At 41.5% G+C, this 16,582-nt stretch overlaps 2 protein-coding genes across 2 annotated transcripts in view; one reads left to right on the forward strand and one right to left on the reverse strand.

The window, feature by feature from the left end:
* Window positions 1-2,179, forward strand: bcdin3d (BCDIN3 domain containing). Its single transcript, XM_086199906.1, has 2 exons — window positions 1-432; window positions 1,052-2,179. The coding sequence occupies exons 1-2, from the start codon at window positions 223-225 to the stop codon at window positions 1,622-1,624; spliced, it is 783 nt and encodes a 260-aa protein (XP_086056032.1). The 5' UTR covers window positions 1-222; the 3' UTR covers window positions 1,625-2,179.
* The window catches only part of ppp4r1l (protein phosphatase 4, regulatory subunit 1-like), a 17,599-nt gene continuing 3,076 nt past the window's right edge, over window positions 2,060-16,582 (reverse strand). The window contains exons 4-20 of the mRNA XM_086199903.1: window positions 14,601-14,707; window positions 14,266-14,408; window positions 13,986-14,132; window positions 13,195-13,302; window positions 12,304-12,369; window positions 11,865-12,023; window positions 10,330-10,454; window positions 8,865-9,394; window positions 8,494-8,792; window positions 7,679-7,765; window positions 7,355-7,540; window positions 7,078-7,239; window positions 6,076-6,176; window positions 5,850-5,970; window positions 4,984-5,118; window positions 4,466-4,607; window positions 2,060-4,151 (exon numbers count right to left, since the gene is read on the reverse strand). Of these exons, the coding sequence (XP_086056029.1) occupies window positions 4,006-4,151; window positions 4,466-4,607; window positions 4,984-5,118; window positions 5,850-5,970; window positions 6,076-6,176; window positions 7,078-7,239; window positions 7,355-7,540; window positions 7,679-7,765; window positions 8,494-8,792; window positions 8,865-9,394; window positions 10,330-10,454; window positions 11,865-12,023; window positions 12,304-12,369; window positions 13,195-13,302; window positions 13,986-14,132; window positions 14,266-14,408; window positions 14,601-14,707 (2,764 nt within the window). The 3' untranslated portion in view covers window positions 2,060-4,005. The remainder of the gene's footprint in view (window positions 4,152-4,465; window positions 4,608-4,983; window positions 5,119-5,849; window positions 5,971-6,075; window positions 6,177-7,077; window positions 7,240-7,354; window positions 7,541-7,678; window positions 7,766-8,493; window positions 8,793-8,864; window positions 9,395-10,329; window positions 10,455-11,864; window positions 12,024-12,303; window positions 12,370-13,194; window positions 13,303-13,985; window positions 14,133-14,265; window positions 14,409-14,600; window positions 14,708-16,582) is intronic.

A 16,582-nucleotide genomic window follows, 5' to 3' on the forward strand; every position in this document is an offset into this window, starting at 1 on the left:
TAAAAAAATAGCTAGCCTCTTGCGACTTCCGCTGGATCAATTTTGTCTAGCTTCATTGTGTTTGGCAGTAATTTTTGTTAATACCGGCGTAGCATAGCTAGGTTATTTGACAACGTTAGCTAGCTCAGCTCTGTGTCCGAAAGAAAGCAACGGGTTGTTGACTTCTCCTGCTAGCTCTAGATGGAGTGTGGTTGAAATCACCGGAAGCGGCTTGGAGACGCAATGGCAACATGTGAAAGTGTTGTTAAAGTTAGCGATGCTGTCGATGAGATTAATGATCCCGGCGCTGCCCCTTATGGAAACTTTATAAACTATTATACATTTAACCCACCGGAGAACCGGTTAGGTCTGATTCCAGCCACGCTCCTTCGGGATTTAGGATACGGCGAGCATCAGCCAACACTGGTGCTGGATGTGGGATGCAATTCCGGGGTAACGTTATGCTTTTTATCATACTGTACAGTTCAACTGATACGATTTTCCATTTGAAAACGTTTACCTTGAAGGTAGTTTGAGGTTGAATGTTCGACAGAGATTCACCCCAAATCCAGTGGCTTCTACTCGGTGTCTTTCACCAGCGTTGACAGTAAGGGGAGCATAAATGCTTCTTCAACAGGACCACTGAGGTTATCACCAAGGGGGCATCTCCTGTCTGTTAATACTAGACTGGAAATGTACACACACACCCATTTCTATGACATTATATTTTGTTTTTATATTGATAAGAGCAAATTTCTTTTTAAAAAAAATGCAAAATTCAGCATTTGCCTTCTTGGTAGTGTTTTAGGAAAATAAATACAAATATTCTCAAATTTGGTGGTAAAAAAATAACTGATCTTGGTTTATATACCACAGTAAAGAGAAAACATTCATAGCTGTCCTCTGACTTTCAAAACTGGATGAGACCAAGTAGCACCAGCTGCTGGATCGGAGGTGAATGAGGAGGTCCAGAACTGGTCTTCTCAGATTTCCTCCTCCTGCAGGGCTGAGGAGATCAACTTGTTTTGATACTGAAATCTGTCTATTTTTTATTTTTTTTTCTCAATGGCAGGAGCTGAGTGTAGCCTTTTACAAACATCTGGTGCAGAAACCGGAAAGTGAGGATGACACTGGACCAGATGGGACCAAAGTTCATCTCCTGGGCTTTGACTTGGATGAGTCCCTGATTCAGCGGGCTCAACAGACCAACCCTCTGCCCAGAAGCATCTCCTTCATCCCCCTGGATATCACAGAAGACAATGACCAACTGCACGATTACCTCAACCAGCATGACTGTCCCCACTTCCACCTCTGTCTGTGTCTGGCTGTCACCATGTGGGTCCATCTAAACCACGGTGACTCTGGACTGCTTCAACTTCTCTCCCGCCTCGCCTCCATTAGCCAGCACGTCCTGCTGGAGGCCCAGCCCTGGAAGTGCTACCGCTCTGCAGCCCGGCGCCTCAGGAAGCTGGGCCGCTCAGACTTTGACCACTTCAAGACCCTGAAGATCCGGGGGAACATCAGCGACCACGCCAGGGAGCACCTAGAGAAACACTGCAACATGAAGCTCATCCAGAGTTTTGGAAGCACAGCTTGGGACCGTGAACTGCTGCTTTTTAAAAGAAATGTGACTGAGGCGCACTGAGTTTTTAGCTGCGAGACAAGACATGTAGGAGCCTGATCAGGAACTTGGAACTGAATAGATTGGTCTGTAATTTACTAGCAGCTTTTTCATAAAGAATTCTATAAATCTTAAAAGTAAACCTTGGCTTTAGGATTTGGTGTCAGATGACAAGCGAATTTGAGAATGTCATATGGAGTTCTCTCAATCTGTTTGGCATTTCAAGACTGCACGTGTCATGGATGAATGACTGATTAAAAAATAAATGGATAATGTCAGTTGCTCTTTTAGAGGAAGATAATTAGTCAAAGTGTGACATCGTTAAAGACTACAGTCTTGATATCCAAGTGTTATTCTGGTGGATTGTTACCCACCAGGTACTATGCAGATTAAAGGGTGAACATTTTTACCAGGCCTGACCTAAATACAAATTAATAAATTTGCAAAACAACATTGTAATTTTCATCATTTTAATTACAGAGTACTAAAAATAACATTACATAAAATGTCTTTTTAAAAGAAACCATTGAATATTACAAAGGTTGTAAATTTTGTAAAGTTAGGATATAAAATCTTTGAACAGTGGTGCATAATTGAGAAGAAAAATAATTTTCATAAAATGTATATATTAACTGTTCTACTACATAAAAAATGAGATGGGACACAAATCGCAGACAGACGAGATGAGTTAACACCGCCATTACCGCAGTGAGCGCTCCTTTCGAAGGAAGAAAGACTTGAGATGCACAGCACACACCACAATCAGCTTAAGTTCTCAAGTTACGTCATTGTTAAAAAAAATAACAGAGGAGGGTTACCATTTACAAGAGGAAAACAAAAAAGTGACTTGGTGAGTGCTCCCAATATTCTCTCTCTCACTCACACACACACACACACACACACACACACACACACACACACACACACCTCGATGGGTAAAAACCCTACTAAACTGGCCTTGGTTCCATAAACACATACTGTATCCACAGGTTTAAGCTGTACAAAGAGTTGCAAAATGTTGAGAAACCTCATACTTAAATCATTCCTCCAAGACAAGGAAATAATGATCAGCTGACTTTCAGTCTCATAAACAAGCATTCTTCTATCCTACTGTACAACTGCTCAGTCAGGTCCACTGAAATCTACCGTGGTCACAATTCAATCAAGTCAACCTTAAGGAATTAGAAAAGACTGTACACATAGAGGAAGAATGGGTGGGGGGGCGGGAGGCATGCATAATCCAACAGTGTGCTTGCTTTCTTCCTCTTCTCTGAGTTTACGTCACCCTGTGTCACATCACCAGGAGCCCTTGTTTAGATGGTTTAGTCAACAGCACAGAACGCTCAAAAAGATTCACCGATTGAGGACATTCAGATCCTGTTTGAACCGTGGATGTCCCTCTACAAGTAGACACACTGGCCAGTCATGTCCAAACAGAGGTATTTCACTTGTCTCCGACAGTTAGGGAGACATGTTGTGTCACATTTTTTTGGTAAACAGACACATACGGGAGGGGGAGCAATCATCAGTTCATTGAGGTGGTCTTTTCAGAAATGTCAAGATATGGTTTAAAAATCAAGATGAACGCCGGAATCACTGTTCCTTCTGTGCAGTAGTAGTGGTTTCAGTGGCCCATGAAAGACCACAAATGCACAACAAAAGAACACAAAAGGGAAATGGACAGTAACCCAGAGGAAATTCTAGAAGACAGAAGACATCCCAGACAGAGGCATTTAGGAGGAAATGAGGCGAGACACCAGCAGAGCTACTTGGAGTGGCTGGTCTGTTGCTCAGACCGCAGTCGAACAGAGATCCAGGAGCTGCTGCTTATCAAGTAAGCTCATGCCGTTTCGGTTCATGTGAGTCCCCCTGAGTTAGTGCACACAGAGTCAGGCAGGCTGTGCCTGCTCTTTCATTAAGAAATCCACAAAAATAAGCAATAAGAAAAAGAAAAAAAAAATCAAATTCAGCAATTTCATATCAAGCTTACAATTAGCTTTGGAGAGACAGAGAGCTTGTTGTAGTTTTACAAGTCCGTGATCAGAGAAAGACTGAGTCAATGTCGTTAGTGTGGAGGAGGATGTGGAAAACGTTCACGCGAAAATACTGCAGCTCCCACAAAGTGGTGCGGCAAATATGTGAGTCCTGCTCATCTTCTGAAAACTCTGAGAAGTATGCATTTACGTAGAGCCCAACCAGAGAATGGCTTGTGTTGTTTGAGCATGCTCATACTTTTATTTTGCGATCTGACATGATTCTCAAGTGGTTGTTGGTGCAGTTCTGCCCAGCAGGCAAGTGGTTGGGAATCTGGTCAGGTGCTGGTGTTACGATTATGCTGACTGTGCATCAGTCAGACAGACAGGCAGACAGGCAGGTGGGCTGTTATCGGGAGCTGGAACCCGAGGCTAGATCAATGGAGCCGTGTCCATCAAGCCTTTGTTTGGGTCGAGGCTAGCGAAGAAGCGGACATCCCGGTCCTTGTCGGATTGCAGAGCCATCACAGTCTCTTCCAGCTCGTCAGAGTAGGCACAGCCCGGCTCCTTGAAGTATGCTGTACACAAAGCACACAGTTCTGTTAGTAGACTAGCAAAGCATGAAGCTACCAGGTGTCATAAATAACAGGGCAACTCACGTAAAAGTGGTTAGTTAAACATTTTGGAAGTAAAAGAGGATCAAGACTCACATGAGAGCTAGAGCCAGCAAACCTGCTAGCATGTCCACATACCAACACCTACAAAGCTACCTATTGTATGTCATTATATAAACCAGGTGTGCTTATCTACAGAGGCTATTACATGCATTCGTGGCAAGCAGTGAAGTATTCCTATACATTTTTTAAAAAAATTTAGTTTATTAGCATTGTACCTTTCTCCATGACGCTCTGCCGCAGAGCCTTGGCTACCAGTACGCGGACATTGGCCACCGGGTCTGAGGACAGACTGAGCAGGCTGGGGAGGAGGTGCTGGCTGAACTGCTCCATGGGCATGCAGTCCTCCTCCACGACGGCCTGAAAAAACAGAGACCAAAAAGAAAAAAACATGACAAAACACACACACACAGGAATATGTTGTGAATGCAAAACATGAGTCAGGAGCCCTCTATCTGACAGATTAAAAAAAAAACAACAACAAAACAACACTAACAGGTCCATGGAAGGCAAGTTCAACCATGGTGTTAAGCACTACGGGTCTATTGGTCTGTCAATCATCACATCGTCTAACATGACACTGCTCCTGGAAAACAGCCCAACGACAGTGGACGGAGACAGACACAACCACTCAGGTATGAACTCTTCTGAGGGACTGAAACCAGAAGGCAGATGATGTGGAGGTTGCTCTATTATGCCACTTCATGCTCAGTAATAGAAGATCAGAGCTACAGACCTGACAGATGAAGGCGAACGCCTGCCGTCCCACCCACTTGGGACAGTGGCAGAACCTGACGGTGAGCTCGTTGATGAAGTTCAGACCCAGATCATCGGCCCCGCTTGCATACAGCTTCTGAAGGATCTCTACAACCTGAGGACGTCAGAGATAATGACAATGAAAGGTTGTTTTCCAAGTCTGGTGAATAGAGACAGACATTGGACTTCTTTTTGGAATCTGTTTTTAAAGAATAGGAGCAAAGCTATGAGGAAAAAACGAGATGCTGTTGAGAGAAGCTACGCTGAATAACTCCTGCACTAACAATGTTAGTGTGACGCCTCTCCTCCAGTGTCTTTGTAGAATAATTAAGATATCAAGTACAACACCAGGCTTTGTCAAAGAGTTCAAACAGCTTCTGGAGAGTGAAACTGGAATGCTTTCCGAAGTCCAAAACCACACGTGTCGAGACTGAAGCCTTTCCAGCAGCGTCTTAATTGTTACTGTAAATGCAACTGCAAAAAAATGAAGTGTCCTGAATAACAATGTTTACTGACAAGCTGTTGATGCTAAGTTTGATTGTATGTATTTATAATTTCAGGAGAGGTTTCATTTCAAGTATTTAAGTTTTGGTTTACGTGAGTGATCGTGTAAAATGTTGAAAATCAAGTATTTTTGGAACAACATTTAAATTCAAGCTGTTTTCTAACTTTATAATTCTTACTTCCAATTTTTTAAGATATTGCACACTGATCATGCATTCATGGGACTCATTTTCCTTTTGCCTTACATTTCCTCAGCGTTTGCTGACCCAATCATCAGTCACAAGCTTCTAGCACACTCTTCCCTAATACCAGTAGAACTAACACTGACAGCACCAAACGTACCAGTTTGTATGAGATCCACCTGACCTCTGAGACCTTGTCAGAGCAGAGTGTGAGTGCTATCTGTCTGAGGTAGTCATACACGTCGTAATGGCTGTACAGCTCAATGATCAAGATCAGCTGCCTAGAGGGGAAGAGAGAGAGAGTGAGCATTGAAGTTCATGACACACACACACACACACGCACACACACACACACGCACAAAATGAATGAGGAACAGGATACGTACTCTGCCAGCTCGTATCTGAACCTCCAGTTGCGACTGTTGTCCGTCACCATGAACTCCTGCAGCTGATACAGATATTCTCGCCTCTTGTCTGCGTGTAGAAGCTGCAACAAGATACACAGGAACCATAATAGTCATCTAGCCGCTCCAGTTTTCTGTGGGGACCACTGCTTCTGTCTGTGTGCCAGCTTCGCCCACAACCTGAATTTCACAGCAGTTCTCTCAGTTGTTGCAAATAAATGACTGACAATTACTTGCGTACATAAATGATGCACTTGAAATTGCACCAAGTGTGTTAAAAGTTGTCACTTCCAGAAAGCCTCCTTGCCAGTTGAAGACTGGTAACCATGGTAACTGTCAGAATATGTACACTAAAAACGTGACTAAAAGATGAATTTATTTACAGAGCATATATTCATAGAAAGAGGAACACTTACACTACAACTGACGCTAGAGTCTTGGTTGACAGTAGTTGAGTGCTTGCAGATATTTCCTTAATAAAGTACGCATTTCTCCTTCAATTACATTCATACTAAGAATTCAGCTTTATAAAACACAGGCAATCTCATGTCATATGTAGTGTGCTGAACAGGAGGTTAATATGGAGGTTAGGGTTCAACTCAAGTCTTTGTAGTTAATAAAAAATTGAAGTCCCGTTTATTTCTCAAACATTCAGCATGGTCAACTTTCAAAGTTCGATCACACGATGCTGGTGAATCAGCAACAGACAAGGCATTTGTTCCCAGAAGTCCTGACCACTTTTTGATTTTGATTAGTTAATGTCATTCCTCTTTGACCAATCTGCTGCATTCACAAAAATGAGTAACAGTTAAAAATAGATGTTGCTGGTGAAAAGAAAAGAAAAAAAACAAACCAACTACCGGTATGACAAATGCTGGACACAGGCACTTACGTGACTGGTCTGTGACCCTCAGCTACATGTTCACACAGTATGGAAATAAACAATTTACTACCTCACTCTCAAACGAAGAAGCCATGTCTCACCTTGAGGAAATCATAGAGGTGTTTGAGCACACCAATGCGGACCTCGTCCAGGTCTTTGAGAAAACCGTTGAAGATGGGTACAAGATCTGCTGCTGTCAGCTGGTCTCCCAGGATAACTGCCAGTTCATGAATGGAGAAAGCCAGCGTACGCCGTACTTTCCACTGAGAGATACGAGGGAAGGAAGCACAAAAGGATGAGCCACGAATATGCAAGTGCCCTAAAATGCATGAAATCAGTCACGGTCGGATCAATTTCTCAAGTTCTATGAGAACTTACCTGGACATCAGTAGCGAGGGTTTCATATGTGTCCTTGAGGCAGTGCCAGTTCTGACGTCCAAGGGTCAGCGCCACCCCTGGCAGGCTGAAAGCACAGTGTTTGGCTATCTCTGTATCCACTGTCTGAGCCCGTGCCGGGTCTGTCATAGAGAGGTACTGATCCAGCAGCTGCTGAGGAATGACATTCTGGAGACCGAGAGATCAAAGTGGTCAATTATCAAACAGGAACATGGATGCAGAGCAGGGCCAGACAGTGGCCCATCAATACTAACTGGAAAGAAAAGGTCAATATTTCCAGGATGTAGGATAATAGTGCTGACTGACCTGGACTTTAGGCTTATCTTCAGACAATCGACTGTCAGCAGAGTCTTCCCTTCCCTCCTCCTCCACACTTTCAATTAGTTCTGACTCCTGAGGAAAAGACAAATATTAAAACAGACTTGGAGGACAAGTAACTAAATTACTAATCTTGACAAATTTTGTTAAAAAGAGGAAAGGGTAGATCAACGAAATTCTAAACTAACAGAGGCACAGTGTATTTCACTTTTGCTTCATCACAGATTAGAAATACACGCTGCATCAGACACTACACAAAGCAGTTTATTAATTAATCATACGCAAACTGTCATGTGAGCAGACATCAAACTTTTAAAGTTCAGTTGCACAAACACACCACAGTGTGCTCCCTCTCATGCTCACAAACAGCATGTAACGATAACTCTGCAATAATGACGGGTGTAAATAATAAAAACCCTTGATAATGGAGCACGCTGTCACTGACAGCCACATAACAGGTGTCTAATTTGGTTGCAACACTGAAGTGACGTCTACAGAAATATTGTGCCGTGGAAAGAAATGGGTGCAGACATGCTTAATTTGGATTAAAAGGAGACAGTTCAGCTCCATTTAAATGTAACTGCAATTGTTTAAATCTATGTGTAGCCCATCAATGAACTGAAGCAAAATACAACTCACACCTCAGTTCAGTGTGGTGGTGGAGTGATAAATCCATACCTATGCTATAGACAGGATCACTGTTTAGCCATTGCATCACATAATCCTAGTTTATGTCTAAAATGTGTTTATTCAATATCTCTACAGCCATGTAACACTGTGCAAGTGTCTGGGTAGTTTCCTACTAGAACGGGAGAGTCAGGAGGAGTCTCCTCAACGTCCTCCAGCGGCTCCGTCTGTGTCTCCTCATCTCCTTGCTCCTGGACAGGGCACGACTCTGACGTTGAGAGCGTTTCCATCGTTTGCTCTTCTTCTGTGGGACTCTCTTCACTCTCTAACTGAACCTCCACAGATTTGCTCTCAACTGACGGGCTGCTGGTGTTGCTCTCAGGTTCGGGAGCTGATTGGAGTTCTGTCAGGCTGTCGTCTGCTGGGCTGTCGAGCTGGGCTGCCTTCAAAGCTGCTGACAATACCTGAACTTGAGCTAGAGGAGAATCGCACATTAGAGCTCAATCTAGGAAAAAGACAATGTGTTGTTCATTAACAGTGTACTCACCTTGTACATCAGGGTCATCCATGTGCGGTTGCAAACAGTCCAAGACCATCTGGATCTGGTCACTGGTAGTTTTACCAGAGCTGGACATGGAATCAGGACATTTGTCCTCTGGTTCCTCCTCCTCCTGCTGCTGCTGCTCTTCTTTCTGTTCTTCCTTCTCTTTCTTTTCCTCTGTTGACTCACAATTTAACATCTCCAGCTCCCCACTGATATCCGGTAAAGGAGACCTCCAGTAATGGAAAGAATTAAAGTTCTCATCTGTCTGCACAGTTTCTTTTGTGTTCTTTGTGTTCTTTGTGGCTGTGGGGCTGACGTTGCTGTTTGCAACGGTGTGGATGAAGCCTTCGTGCATCTCTCTGGGAGCTAGACTGTGGTTGTCGTCAAAATGCATTTCCTCATTGTCAGCTGTTGCCACGTGTTCTGGAGACGGTGTGGCGCGGCCGTCCTGGTTGGGTGGTGTGTGAGCAACGGGTCTTTCTTTGTGGCAGCTGCTGATGTCGGAGCAGTTCAGAGAGTTCAAGGAGCAATCGCTGGAATGACAAACAAAATAAATACTTATAACTTAATTTATCCAATGCAGGAAATATGATATTTCCACCCTATACATAAATATTGCTTTTTATACCTTACATATGCAATCTACATTGTAATGCACTTGGTTGTCTGTATTGTATTTTGATTGTAATTGTTGTTTATTTTGTTTATTTCTTTAATATGTTTTGGTTAATACTTAAATCGGTTTCATTTGTGCTTCAGTTATTAAAACCATACACAAAAATAGAAACGTGAACTGGCTCGTCCCGATAGCGGCCCGTGGAGATGCGATGATTCATTGGTGAGATGATGCAACACATTGAGCCGTGTCTGTGCTTGTGTGAACTTCAACTCATAATCCTGCTGCGCCACATTTATATCATAGTTTTAACTGAACAAACACAGAACTTAGGTCAAAACACAGATACAAAATGACTGCCTTCAGTTGTATGCTTCCACCAACCAGTCCAGGTGCAGTTTACATCCATGTTTTTCCTAGACTCCTATAAGAGTGTGTGTGTGAAGTACAGACATCATGCTATTTCACGAAATGATTTAAGAACATTTCTGATTAACCTTCAGTAAAAATGTCATCACTTCATTTCATGCTTTCAGACATGAATAAATGATAATTAGCTTCTGCATTTGAAGTTACTGCCAAAAATGTCTTTTAGGAGGACACAGTGACCTAGATCTCTGACCACCGAAACGTAATCAATTCACTACTGAGCCCAAGTGAGAGTTTGCTTTTGCTGCTACAGAAGCATAAATAAAGGATTGTCAAGTCAATTATCATTTAAACGGTCTGTGATCAGGTGACACTTTTATCAAAGAAAAACAACTCCAGCATATAACAAGTAAATTAAATGTGCTGGCTAAATAAATGCTGGTGCTGCAGTGACAAAGGTCAGTGTGGACCAGGTGGTTTTACCTGTCTGATGTACATCTGGGAACCTCTAGAAGAGCGCCGTCCTCTCTGAAGTGGAGGCCTGTGCTGGTTGGGTTGGCAAAGGTGGAAATGAAACGCCCCAGAGACTGAAAGGCTGCCTGACGCACCTAAAAGCATCAAGTACAAAATAAGCCGTCACGTAAAGTGCAATGGAAATATTATAAGAAGCCTGAATAGAGATGTCTCAAGCTGATCTAGTCTGTGTAGAGTTTATGTGGTCAAATAAATGCAATCAATTCATTTATTGTCCACTTTTTTGTACCTGATGCAGTGCTCTTTGCCACATAAATCACACTATGGGCAACTGCGATTTTAAACTCATACAAAAGGTGCAACTGGTGAAAGACAATTTTTTTTGTCAAACTGCCATTGTGAATAAAAAGTTGTCAAAGGCTACTAACTTCATAGAAAAGCTAAACATCTTTATCTAATTAAGATCCCCACAAAGGTCACACTAGAAAAATTATTGTTTGTCTTTCATTGACAATCAGAATAATTATGTTAAAAAAATGCTCAATCCCTCTAATATCACAAATCATACTGCAATAACACACAAAATAATAATCGCTTTTTTTTTTTTTAGAAATTGTTTGGCCCTCATGCAAAAGTGAAAATATTCAGCTCTGACACTCAGCTGACACAGGTCTTTGACATGTTCAGCTAGGCCCTGGGTAATCATTGGCAAGGCAGTCTATAAAAGCCTCAAATGTCAGTTCCCAACATGTCATGTCAGCAGACATCCATGTTAATTCAGTGAGATAATTCATGACAGGCCAAAATTACATTTGATTTATTCTTGTCAGAGTAAAAGGACTCTCTGCAAACCAGTGTCTACAGCTGCCAAAAATAATTTACGTGAGAGGAACCTCAACTGTAGCACTGGATCATGTTTCATCAAACTGCATTGTGCCAAAAATGCATCCAATCATTTGAGCATTCATTCAGACGCATATCAAATCAATCTCAGCGGAAGACAAGCCCACCCTTAAACTCCAACTGTCCACGTCTATACAAAAGCCTGAATAGAGCGTCTCTCTCTAACAAAGTGATCTCATGGACTTCATTCTAGTGGCTCATGTCCAGCAGCTTCAGGAGTTGCCTCCTCTACTGACATTACATTTATATTAATATTTCAAACTTTGTTTGCTGTTTAAACAAAAAGAAAACTTCAATTAGGCATTCCTGCAAGTACCTTCACTTGCTATGGGTTTTACTTTATTAATGAACAGAAACACTTGTATTTGATACAATATTAAAGGCTGGATATCATCTAAAACAGTCCACACATGTACCCTGTAGACATTACGGAGCATACACGCATGTCCGTGTAAACTAGCTGTGCAGCCATAAATAAACACATTTCACACAGTAGAATGGAGACCACTGAACAATGTAAGCCATCATCAGAATTAGAATTGTTTCTCTACATTAGAGTCGAAACATCAGCTGCTTCAATTTCATCATAATAATGCATGAACAGATTTTTAACAGCGTATGTGGGGGTTTGTGTTCCTCACCCAGCGGGACTGGTCACTGATGAGGCTGATGAACAGGGGGGATAACTTTGCACGTCGCACCTCAGGAGAGGTGGAGTTGGAGACCATCATGAAGCACTCAGCACAGGCTTTCCTGATGCCCCACAGACTGTCTGAGCACAGGTCGAAGAACTTGGGAATCTATGTTAAAAACCAGAGCAGAGTCCAAATTAATTAGGAATACATCTGTAAACAGCATGGAAGTGAAGAAACTAGTGGCAGATTAATGGAAAGAAAATAGGTGATAAACAGTGAAGTTGCACACCAGCATTTTTAGCTAATACACCAAGCTGACAATTGTAAGCAAAAGCACTGGATGTGTGCTATAAAAGATGCCCACGTAAAGCCATAAGGCAACATTATGTGAGTGAGGTCATAATTGTGGAATTTGCTATGAAGAAAACTTCATTTGAGTTCTTACCAGTAGTTTTTCTGTGGCCTCCTGACCCACAATAGAACAAAACTCTCCAAAATTGGCTGCACAGACCTGCAATAAAAAAAATCAATACACAAAATGTAAAAATCACACTATGGGCAACTGCAAAAGGAATAGAACGCTAAAATTACGACATTTCTTTTCTTTTTATAAAGCACTTTTTTTCTCAGATGAGCTAAAGTTATGTTTCAAAGCAGAAGGATGATAATCATAATCTACAAAACGTGATTTGTATTGACTTGTATTACATCTGTTCCTTAACTCTCATGTCTTGTGAGCCCATGTCTGCTAAGCATATTTGATGCATGATAACACAATAAAGCAGCAGACAAAAGCAAAAACATGTTCACTTGTATTACATACATGGCCTGCTCAATTAGGTTTCAACATAGAGGAACAGCAGTCTCCTATTCTGCTACCTGGACTTCATGAGAAAATTTCAACAAAATGCAGGCGGTATCAAGAACACGTTTACAGCTTTTGTCCAGACATTAGATTCGATTTTGGGTGATTGATGAACAAATACTATCTCCAGTGCTTGGTGGTCTCAGAGAAAAGAGGGATTGAAGAGAGGGCTAACAGAACTGGGAAAAAAAAACCCACCATGTTTGACCACCTTTGCAACTTCTAAATACCCTTCCCTAACTGGCACCAGCATTTCCTGGGAATTAACATTCCAACAGGAAAACAACAGCGTAGTGTAGGCTTGATGCACAGAATAGAATTAAGGCTGACTCACACAGCTATTAAATTAACCTTGTGAAACACACGATGCTGTTGAACTGTTGTGAGTTTATCATGAAACAATCTTACAGTTAATTCATAATTTAAAAGATTAATGTCTCTTTAGGAATTTTATGGATTGAAGCTTGTTACCTTGCGGACTTGAAAGAGTCGGGCATCACTGCACAGGTCACAGAAGCGTGGCAGTAATAGGTGCTCCACTGTGTCTTTGCTCAACATGGTGACAACTTTACACATGATCTGTTAGAGGACACATACAGAGAGCAGTTAGAACCGTTACTCAGCTCATGATGACATTTCGGTTACAAAAACATTGCACCACACAATGTGCTACTGAAGTAGAACAATAAGGGTATTAAGAATCAGCTGGGAAAGAGTAAAACGTGTGTGTGCTGGTGAGTGTGAGGTGAAGAGTGTCCCAGACGCTGGCCCCGCATTAAAATAAAAATTTAAAAAAATACATTAGTGAACTCCTTTGTACATAATAGTATATAAATGATAATCAACATTAATCATCAACATTCCACATCATGACTTTACCCTAGTCTTAAATGAAGGAATGAATTACAAATTCAATTTCTATTTCTTTTTTTAAACGAAACAATTGCATTCATTAAACTTCAGGAGTTGAACAACTATTAAGAAAATAAAATTTACACAATCAAATAAAATCTCTGCTGGATTGATCTGTCTTCTCACAATAACCACATAACAGCCATGAAGGGTTATAGACTTGATTAGATACAGGGAATGACTGAATACAATTAAGTCATAAGGAAACCCTCTGCTCCTGTCTGCCTGCAATCAGGTTGTGGAGGTTTAAGGTAGTCTGTCTCATTCATGTTTTAAGCCTCGCCAACTTTCAAGTCAAAGCTATTCATAATAAGTATAAGACACATATGAATACATGGAGTATTTCTTACAGCAACTGCCTCGATTTTGTAGTCGTCATCACTGCTGGGTTCCGTGAGGTCAAGTAGGACTGGACACACTTTGGTCTCCATATCAGCCTTCGAGATGAGGCCCTGCTCCAACAAAACAAGCAGCGCTGCCTGGCTGGTCTTTCGCACCTGGAAAATATCGCTGAGGTTACTAGTTTGTGTCCTTCTCTAGTTTTCTTTTTCTTACATGTTCAGTAAGGAAATATTGTCTGGTCCTCTTGACCAGTGAGTTTTTAAAAAGACTCGCTAAGTGGAAACCTACCTGATTGTTAGGATCAGTGAGATACCGAACTACAATTGGTACCAGGTATCTTGAGAAAGCGGCTGGGAAGTTGGGCCGACTCTCATGTAAAAACATGGCAATGTTGGGGACCTGCTCCATCAGTTCAGCTCGCACTGTGGGCTCTGAGCGCATACACACAGAGGTACAATGTACAATGTAGAGAAATATTGGCCGCTTACAACAGTAAATGGTGCTATATTACCAAATGTTGAGAATCGAAAAACAAAGCAAACAAATGGTTGCATAACCTAAGGTCATTACAGCAGTACATAGAGACACAATAACTACACGGATGAAAAGGAAAACATATCTACCTCCATCTTCTGACATTCTGGCTACTGTCTCCATGACACTGATAAAGTCATTCTCATTATCGCTGAACTCTCGGAGCACATCAAGCAGCCCACGAGCCACGATCTGTCTAAAAAGAAACAAGAGAGTCAAGTTAATGGACTGCATGCCAATACCCATGGGCTGAGTGTTACACTGAGTTTGCACTTTCAGACAGTGTAGCACACGGCTTGACAGCACTGCCAAATACATTACACGCATGTCCTTAGAAATGACAACACAAGGGCTGAATCCTGCAGACTTGAGCACGAAATACACGAGGACAGGAACTAACACTTTCGTGGGGGACAGGGCAGCATTCAGTATTTGAGGAAGGCTGTGTTTCAACTAGTCCTTCATCGTGAAGAATCTTTTAAATATAACACTTTGGATTTTGATTGTCAAATTATCATTTTCAAAACAACCGCCTAGTCAGAGTAGTGATACATCAACGCACAGGAATGCAGACAAACAACAAAAACACAGATGATTTGAGATAGGACATAAAGTCAATCTCATATTGACTTCGGTACAATTCTGTCTGTCTGTATGTATGTATGTATGTATGTATGTATGTATGTATGTATGTATGTATGTATGTATGTATGTATGTATGTGTAGATAGATAGACGTAGAGATACAGATATGAATTATGACTTCGAACAAAAAATGCCGAATAACTAAGTAACTTAGAACAACTTAACTTTGCTTGAAATACATCACATACTCTGGTGATCCAAATAGGTAATTAAACCTTGTATGAAAATGTTCTTATTGAGTATCCCAACCAATAATAATTTATTCTGAAATCAGAGCCCAAAATGTCTTCAACAATTCTGAAGACAAAGGAATGACATTGACATGTCACAACAGATTTAAGTCAACAAGCGAAGCCCAGAACAATTCAGTGACTTAGGCTTTTACATCAGGTGTGCAAAAGCTCCACTGGTTGCAGGCTGCAACACAAGATTCTACTCAGAAGATAAGTCTGCCTAATCTAAACATACATCTAATTAATTATAATGCTCCTCCTCCTGAAAAGTGATGATGCAATGGCAGAGTCAAGCGAGCTGTAGCTTGAGACCAAACTATAGCAACAGTCTGTCAGAGAATAAATGAAACTTGATAATATTTTTTGGCTTTATTTATTTTCATTTTTCTACAACTAAGAAAGAAATCAGCTAAACCCAATGTAAGCGCAAATGTTATAACACTGGATATTTACTTTGGTGAAGGATGTGCTGCTTGGTTGGGAGGCAGTAGTGATAAAATATCAAATACATGACACTCCAGGAATTTTAAGTACATGTTGCTTAGAAATAAGGCTGAAGCTAATGCCGTTGTGGTGTTTCTAACCTTACTTGAAAAAGATCATTTCACAACGTACAAATTCATTCTACAAAGTAGCATGGGGCCCGAAGCTGAGCTCAGCAGGTACGTCTAGATGCCCTCCTGTTTAGCAGTACTGTGAGGGTGGAGTACCTGCTTTGACAGACCAGTTATTTAAGCCATTCGGCAAAACAAAACTTGATGTCATCACATGCTAAATCCAATTCTAAGAACAGCGTCTTTTCTGTGTCTTCTCTGCAAAGAAACTCCACCAGTGCATACTCCTGCGCCATTCCTGATTCTATTTCCGCAATCACAGCTGTGTTTATTCTACTAACGTAAGCTGGTTTGAAAAAAGACCATTTTCTAAGACTCTGTTTTACCAGCTGCCTCATCAACTATGACAACCAATCAGGAGCTTCATCTCTTTTGGGAGGCAGAGGAGCAATTAGAATGCAGTTCTGATTGATTCAATAACTTCCTAATTTCTCATTGAGGTTTTAGAAAGGAGGGGACCCGGATATACCTGCAGAGATTTACTCTTGGGCTTGCGAGATGCAGATGGCCTCACCATGATAATTACCACAGCCATTGCTGTCATGTTTCTTTAAGATATTAAGCTGAATTTCTTCACTCT

The sequence above is a fragment of the Aulostomus chinensis genome, chromosome 3 (genome assembly GCF_037954235.1).
Source record: "Aulostomus chinensis isolate RoL2024-O1b breed Wild chromosome 3, RoL_Achi_v1.0, whole genome shotgun sequence".
Lineage (NCBI taxonomy): Eukaryota > Metazoa > Chordata > Actinopteri > Syngnathiformes > Aulostomidae > Aulostomus > Aulostomus chinensis.

Excerpts from the sequence above, each read along its gene's own strand:
- bcdin3d (XM_086199906.1), top strand. The coding sequence starts at position 223 with ATGGCAACATGTGAAAGTGTTGTTAAAGTTAGCGATGCTGTCGATGAG. Across the intron at positions 433-1,051 it reads ATGTGGGATGCAATTCCGGG|GAGCTGAGTGTAGCCTTTTA; the intron begins GTAACGTTATGC and ends TCTCAATGGCAG.